Source organism: Cydia strobilella, chromosome Z, assembly GCF_947568885.1.
Source record: "Cydia strobilella chromosome Z, ilCydStro3.1, whole genome shotgun sequence".
Lineage (NCBI taxonomy): Eukaryota > Metazoa > Arthropoda > Insecta > Lepidoptera > Tortricidae > Cydia > Cydia strobilella.
The window spans coordinates 6,442,067-6,450,846 of NC_086068.1; the positions used below are offsets into that span (position 1 = coordinate 6,442,067).

An 8,780-nucleotide genomic window follows, 5' to 3' on the forward strand; every position below is an offset into this window, starting at 1 on the left:
CCTCTGTTGATGGTGGTCCAAAAGACTAAAGAACAGCTGTCAGTCATTGAAGTGACAAGTGACATTTGACATTTCGAACTATGGAAAAGACCACCATCTACATTAGCGCCCCTAGCGGCGAATTCATACGCGTTAGCCCTCATTTCACATAATCGCCACGCATCCCCGCGATCTGCAGTTCTGGTTAGCTTGCTCTCTCAATCCCTAGAATTGTGTCAAATTTTTGTTTTTTTAATGCCCTGAATGCCAGCCCTTTAAGCCAAATCTCATAGAAAAAGGGGTATTGTAATATATCTTCTACCCAAGGTTCGAATTCATAGCTTAAAATAAAACTTCAACCCCATACAAACTTTGGACCCCCATTTCACCGCCTTGGGGGATGAATTTTGAAAAACCCCTTGTTAGTGGATACTAACGTTATAAAATCAACCCACTGTGAAAAATTCAGCTCTCTAGGTCCAACGGTTTGGGCTGCGCGTTGATTTAAGTGAGTCAGTCAGTCAGTCAGGTCAGGACTTAAACCTAAATAGGACAAGATTTATTAAACACGTATTATGTACAGTATTTTTGAATAAAATTTCCAGATTATACTCAAAACTGCAGTTCAAAATTTTTCAATTTTTTTATCCTGTTCGATACCATATTTACTTTTGCGATAATTTGTCCGAACTCTGGTAATGTTCCGGAACATGTTGTCTAAAGCTAGAGGTAATTCACAGAATGGGGTAAGATAAGATACTTCAGTTTCAACTATGAACCACCTACTGCCCATAGGAGATTGTATTTCTCACATAAGAAATATATGGCATAGGGCTTTATAGTTAAATAAAAACCGGACAAGTGCGAGTCGGACTCGCCCACTGAGGGTTCTGTACAATTTATTTATTTATTGACATAAAGCTTTTTCCTATCGGCTTTTGCTCAATGCGCGTCGATATATCAGATATCTTTATCTGGGGAGACCCTAAGTCCTTTATGCCAATTTACGTATTTTGAAAAATTTCCTATAACTGGATCGACAAAAAAAAATATTTTATCATAGAATCAGGTCACAAAATTTCACGAGAATCGGTTAAGATTTGCGACCTGTAGAGGAAAACACCTGGACATACGAAAGCAAAATGCCCGAGTTAAAACGGAGACCTTCGCTAACGCTTCGGTCTTAATAAGAATGGCGAACTAAAAGGTCAGGTTGCGAGCCCTGAAAAGCTTAATGGTTCGACTAGGTTACCCAAAGCTTAAACCCCGCTAGATGGCGTCACTTTCGCAAATTTTCAGGTTTTATTTTTTTGTGGAATAGTGTTGGTATCTGTATACTTAAAAGTATGTTTAGCGCACTCTTTACATAAATATTGAACTATTATAATAAACATTGAATACTTCATTAGTGCAAAAAACACTTTTAAAGTCGACAGAGTGTTTCTGTCATGCTATTTCCTACTATTACTCACACATGCAAACAGTGTTTCCGTGATGCTTGTAGTAGACAATTTCATGCAGTGTAAGTATGCTGCAATGGCGTTGCGGTATGTTCGTGGAAATACGTGCAAGAGGATTCGGGTTCGAGACTGGTACGTCAGGGGTACTTTTTTTTGTCCTTTTTGTGTTATGTTTCTTATACCTTTTAGTCTTCGAATTCTTGTCCGATTCCGATATAACCGAAATATATTTCAGTGATATCTTAAACGGCTCTAACGATTTCGATGAAATTTGCTGTAAGGGGTTCGATCTAGCTAGGTCTTATCTCTGGGAAAACGACCCATGTAGCAAAATGACGTCAGCGACGTCATAATGACGGCATTATTACGTCATTATGACGTTGCTGACGTCATTTTGCTACCTGGGGAGCATTTTTGAGTTTTTACTTATGTTTTCTTTTTCTCCCAGATATTCAGTATTATTAATAAATTAGTTTATAACGTTTTATAAAAATATGTGACGTTTTGAACTAAAAGGTACCACATTGTCGGTTGTCGATTAGGTTGATTTCATTTTGAAGCTTTATGGAAATATGACAACAATAAATAGGTACCCGTTTGGTTGAAAACGCCACATATATTGAAAACCTGACTTTCACAAATCTCACCTTTTTGGGTTCTTCCAACTCAGAAAGGATGGAGAATACTGACGATTCTTAGTAGCACTAGCCCAAGGAAGTCCAGGTTTGTTGTTTGTGTCCAGTGTCAGGTATCAGTTTTTTTTTAAAGCACTAAATATAGTTCTACAAGTAAAGCAATCCCTTACTGCCTAGCCTCTATAGTATTTTTCAAACTGGAAGGGTACGATGATAGATTTCATCTCCATACAATTTATAACCTAATAATGCCAAATGTTGCAAAATTATATTGAATTGAGATCTATCATCGTACCCTTGCAGTTTGAAATAGTTATTTACGATACAAGTGCGGAAAAGAGAAAATTCGAAACGAGTGGCGACAGATTAAAACACGACCGCAGAGTGTTTTAAATCGACACGAGTTGCGAATTACCTATTCGCACGTGTATCGTACAACGTTTTACAGTACATATTATGGCCCTTTAAACTTTCGACATATGCATGAAAAGTGCTCTTTACGCACTAGGGCGAGAAAGTTGCACCATATGTACTGTAAAATACTTTTTAGTATATATGGTGCTACATATACGTTACCGCCCTAGTGCGGTAATTAGTACAATACGTGCATATGTCGAAAATGTAAAGGGCCATAATTATGTACTGTAAAACGTTGTACAATACACGTGCGAAAAGGTAATTCGCAACTCGTGTCGATTAAAACACTTCCTTCGGTCGTGTTTCAATTTATCGCCACTCGTTGCCAATTTCCTACTTTTCGCACTTGTATCGTAATGTACTAATAATAAAGTAGTAATTGTAAAATAAAATTAAAACTTTTTTATATTTTTTTTTTGGATTCAAGTAGGTACAGTGAGTAACAACATTGCATGGCCTTCTAATTATAACTATTATAGAAAACGGGATATTTATCATGTTTATTTATATTATTTATTTCTCGATATTTTGGCCGGTCTTGCAAGACCAGTCGTTGTGGAGATCCCTGGGGAGGCCTATGTCCAGCAGTGGATGTCTTGTTGGTGTAGATGGATTCACACAACAAATGAAATAACATTTTTTCATATTTGTTATCCGTAGTTGTCCCTGTACCTGAAAGAAAAATAATATCATGATAGCACAAATTCTCTAATGTTATAGGAAGAAAGATGATGCAACAATATGGATTCTAATAAAGTTATCATTTACTTACCTAGTAATAATTGTGTTTTTCATTCATAGACAAAATTCCATAATTTTCATCCCCAGGAAATGTTTTATTTTACTTTATTGCAGTGAGGATGTCCTGATTTTTTCTGGCTAATGAAGGAAAACATTTTATTTCCAAGAATGCCTCTTCATTTTGCACAATACCTAAAAAAACCTAGAGTTAGTGACACATTGACTATTCGGCAACCAAAACAGTAATAATTACATTATATAGGTATTGTTCACTGCTTATATCTACCATTACGGAAGAAGTGAGAATTATTTTCTAAAAAGATCGGCACGAGAAAATTACAATGTACAATGAAGGAATGAAACTGTACCTACCTTACGAAACTTCACCATCATGAATTCCGCTTCAATTGAGTCTGAATTTTCCTGGATTTTCGTGGACCAGAACACCGATGATTTTTGTAACTTGATTTAGACGTTGCTATCATTTTCAATTTATACAAACAAATTGATGTCACAATAAACATGACCCTATGTGTCAGTGTCAACACTGTCAAATAAAAATGCACTAAACATGACGGCACTGCAAATCCTGCCAGGTCGGCCAGGCAACGTCGCCAACGTCATAGAGTGGCAACGCCGCACGCAACGTATTTGTACACGACATTTGTGACACACACATACGTAAAATTGATGAAAAAATTACGTTGATTTATGTATGATTTCTGTATGAAACAAAGTTTTTCTATTAATTTAGCGCAAACGAATATTCGAAAGTGGATAAATGAGCAAATATTTCTGTAGTAATAGTGTGTAGTGCCTTAATTAAAGCAGATTGAATTTTGTATGAAAATCGAACCACCTTAAAAGTCGCGCCTTCCAGAAGACCCGAAGCATTCCAGCATTTCCAGCAAGTCGCGCCTTCGCTTTAATTTGAGGGAACGCCAAAGGTCGAGTTGCAGGAGAGCCGAGATCACATTAGTTCCAAGCTCCAAGCCAATTCCAAACTCTCCCCTCCTCCAGCTCTGTCTTCGGCCTTGCATAGCTCGGCCTTTGATGTCACGTGTCACATGGTCATTGTTCCAATCCCAACATAGATTTTTTTCCACATCGACCTTTGGCTTTGCACGGAAGAGCGCCGCAATTGGACGATCCGGGACTTTAGCACTATGCAGAGCTCGTCTACTTGGACATAGATTTTTGTCCCAGCTCAACTCCACTGAAGCTCGCGCCCCGAAACCTGGCCCCGCTCAAACGGTATCACCAGGCTAGGGGTAGCGGGGTTGGATAACGGCCGGTAGCGATAAAGCTGGCCTACACCGGATCGCACAGCCGTCCACAAACTGACGGCGGAAGACCGCCCCACGAAGATGGGGCGCGAAAATTGACACAGTCTCCGAAACAGGAATGTTGGAGAGACCCCTCACACCCTCCCAAAGAGGGTATCGAGATGATGATACTACTACTGAAGCTCGCCCTCCGCCCGGCCTCTCTCTCCGGCGGTCTCTTGGGCCCGCAGAAAACTTTAATCATATTCGTAGCCTTCAGCCTCCCTTAGACATGACCAGTGCTTTAAGCTCTTTCTTCTACAGTTCGGCCTTCAGCCTCACAGGGCAGCACACCGCAATCGGACGCTCCAGGCCTCCACCCTTATGCAGAGCTCGGCCGTCGGCCTCGCTCACAATTGGCTAGAGGTTCGATTCCAAGCTCTGCAGAAAGGCACTAAGAAAAAATTATGCTTTTGTGTTTACTTCATGGGTCATGGGGGGCGGCAGGGACCCAATGGCCCGGGGCGCCAAATTTTTAAATACGCCTCTGGTCTCCCAAAAGAAATAGCGGGAGAGCAAAAATATGATAAATTTGTTAACTGCTTGAAAAATTATTTAACGAGTAATTGTTTTTATTCTATACAAGAATATTTTGATTGTAATAAATACCATAAATAGACATATAAGTAATACACATAGCTTAGGTAGGTATAACTTTTGTGTAATGTTATTTCTGTGTTTAATTTACATATGTATTAGTTTAGAGTAGATAGAAAAAATTGCAATACCCTTACAGGGTGTCATGTTGTGATACATTATCGATTAAGAACATCTGTAATTTTACCAATGTGAAAGCAATAAATATATTATTATTATTATAATGACATTGAGCTCGACCAAAATGTATGAACGGCCGGTCGCATGCCTCCAGGCCGCGGCCTGAGGGAAAGAATAGCTTGGAATACTAAATTTATGTACCTTGAGTTGGTTTATTGAGTTACTGTGGATGTTATTAACCTAAATGCTTCAGAAAGTTTGCAAGTGGGTATAAAGATCTGGGCAACAGAGTCATTTGCACTGAAAAGGCAAAAGGATAAACAATGACTAATAATTAAAAATAAGTTGGGGTTTAGTTATAATTTAATTTTTAGTTTTTTTATACATAGTTACTAGTTACAACAAACTCAACAGCACACACATTTATTGTCGTGGAATTTATAAATAATACTGAATTAGATTAAATCTTTACAGCTATCATGGCACAAGATTCTTAATACATTTCTATGCCAGTAAAATTTCATTTAACAGTGTATAATTTTTTTTAGTAAAATATTATTTAGGTAAATATATATAAGTTATGCATTATTTTCAAATTATACAATTTTGGGGCAACGTACAGTGCTGTCATTCTAACATAAAAATAATAGGGCATCACTAACAAGTAATTTATGTACATTTTGAAAGATCTATGCTTAAACCGAAGGCACTAACAGTCAATCAGTTACACTTTTAAGAGGCCGTAGTCGAGATTTAGTCGTTGAAATTATACACGTTTTGTTACGTAATATCTAAATAACAAGTATTGGTTTCTATTAGCACGTCTTCTCATCTTGCCTTTTAATAATGAGGTCGCAAGCGTGCGTCACCGGTAATATATGAAAAGGGGCAGTTTTTAAAAATTCATCAAAAATTTATGGTGGTAAATTATACAAATTGATGTATAAGAATAGTTTCAACAAATGTTGTAGATTGTTTAAGTATCAAAATTACGTTGAAATTAAGTCGATTTTCAGAGAAATTGTCACTTGTTTTGAAGTAATTTCTGGAGAAAATTGATTTCGTCTAACTTTCATTTACACTACTTCAAAGTCATAATAATAAAAATGTAGTCTGATAAACGTTAAGTACACGATATGTGTAATACAAAATTACCATGTTTAGCCGTCCAAACTTTACGAAATTTACAAATAAGAGCGACAAAATCAGTGCTTTACGCGCGTTTACTTAAACGTCCATCAGAAAAGCAAACATTACTAATTTAGTGAGTCTGTTTTCAACAAATTGATCTAATAAAAGGTAAGATAAGAAGATGCGCTAATAGAAACCAGTATTTGTTATTTCAATTAGGTAACAAAAAAAATCTATCAATTTTACATTTTTGCGACTAAAATCGACACCGGCCTCTTAACATACACAATAAGAAGATTTACTTACATAAGCACAAAATTACAATAAAAACAATATTCAGAAGTAGTAAAATTAAGCATAGCTATTTTATTCATAACATACTAGCATGGTATACCCTTTATCATTAAAATAACACATTTGTCCATCACTTTAAGGTAAAGTAAGGTTTTATCACACCACCACAGGACACAAGCCGAATGTGAGAACAGCTTAAGATAGAACCAGAGAGACAAAATATTTATAACAATGAGATTAGGTAGGCTATATCAGGGCCAGCCTCTGTGTGGATTTATCTTCTATTGGGTAAAAAAATGGATCTTTACAATTGGTAAAAGTCGATGGCAATAGTTTAAAGATTATTGTTAGCAGCATATTTCAATTGCTCCACTTGCAAGACCAGTCTCTTATTTGCATCCACCAACTCATTCTGGTTCTGCTGCATCATCGAGATCTGAGAACTCATGGCTGCCATCTGTCTCTCCAACGAAAGCCTCTGCTTCGTCAGAACCATCATGATGTGTAGAAAATAGTTCTTATTATCCTCTGCAACATCTGCAAGACTGAGCTCAATGAAATCTTTAAGTTCTTTAACAATACCAGAATCAAATCTCGAAATCTTTTCCTTTCCTCCGTTTATCAAGTTTAGTGGTCTCCCATCATCAGGAGCTCCGTTTAAAATGGGAGACTGAAACTCTAAATTCTCAGCGACTTGATTTTGAAGAGGTGTTGAAGTTTTACTCGTATCCTTTTCTATGTCAAATCTTTTATTTCTTTCGAACATGCTGCTATCTTTAAATTGCGATTTATTTACATCATCTTCATTAGACTTATCTAACCCCATCAGTACTAGGAATGAATCAGCTCTATTATCTTCAGTTTTTTCAGAAACACCTAGGATATCCTTGTTAGGTGAATCCGAGATTAGGAACATGTCAGAAGTCCAAGGTTTTCCGGGGCTCGGTTTGCAAGGTGTCAAGTGTAATTCAGAGTCCTCTTGAATGCTTATTTCATTCAATTGTGGCTTCTTCCTTGAAGGTTGAAAGGCTACTTTCTTCACCTCCTCACTATGATCTTTTAAAGTTGTAAACGGATTGGTTAAATCTCTCAAATCGTAAATCATAACTACTCCATTTCTGGTCCCGATAGCAACTTGATTGTCAGCATTTATAGCTACAGAAGACAATGTGTAAGATGTTTTGATGGTAGACACTACATTTTGGAGTCTTATGTCATATACATGAACAATTTTGTCATAACCACTGGACAACATGACATCTTTGTTAATCAATGAATATGCAATATCACTAACAGGTGCTGCATGGATGTTATCAAAAAAAGCTTTGTCCTTATTTGTGTCAATATCTCGTAGGACTACATGTCCTTCATCTGTAGCTAAGCCTAGTAACCAGCATGTTTCATGATGGAATTTCATTGCGGAAACGCTTTTCGAATAATTAAGTTTGACTGTTAAAATTGGAATGTTAGAAACTGGTCCGTAAATGACAGTTTCTCCATTATTCATGGTAGCTGCTAAGTTATTATTTTTGGCATTATAACTAATGTAGTTAACGCTAGCCTGATGCGTGGGAGTGGGGATTGTTTTCGTTATAGTCTTGTTCTTCGTGTCCCATATCAAAACATTACCGCTCTTCGTGCCTATGGCGACATTTCGGTGGCCCTCTCGGTGGAAACTAGCTGACCAGGTGTCTTTCAACGGAATGTGCTGTAAGCTACGAATGTCATGGTCTGCGGGTGTTAAAATTTCGATTAAACCTTTGCAGTTGACCTGAAAATAAAACAAAAACAACTATAACTTCAGATAAAGGAGCAGCGAGCTTAAATGCGCGTATTTACGGTTTTTAAGCAATCTAGATTAATCAAATGATATAGTATTACCTGTAATATGTATTTACCATCATCGCTCCATGATATGTCTCTCATTAGACCATCATAACATCCGTAGGATTTTTTTAACTCCCAACTATTAGTATCGTGAAGATGTAAGCGAGAACTAACAGAAGAGAGATACATTTTTAATTACGCAATTGTAGCTGATAACACAATTTATGGAGCGATGATTATAGCACTTAGTTATT

General features: G+C 37.1%; 1 protein-coding gene across 1 annotated transcript; it reads right to left on the bottom strand.

The window, feature by feature from the left end:
- Nucleotides 1-5,619: 5,619 nt before the first annotated feature.
- LOC134754042 (uncharacterized) lies at nucleotides 5,620-8,780 on the bottom strand. Its single transcript, XM_063690100.1, has 2 exons — nucleotides 8,581-8,780; nucleotides 5,620-8,470 (listed from the first exon to the last, which is right to left on the bottom strand). Exons 1-2 carry the CDS (start codon nucleotides 8,713-8,715, stop codon nucleotides 7,034-7,036), a joined length of 1,572 nt encoding a protein of 523 aa, XP_063546170.1. The 5' UTR covers nucleotides 8,716-8,780; the 3' UTR covers nucleotides 5,620-7,033.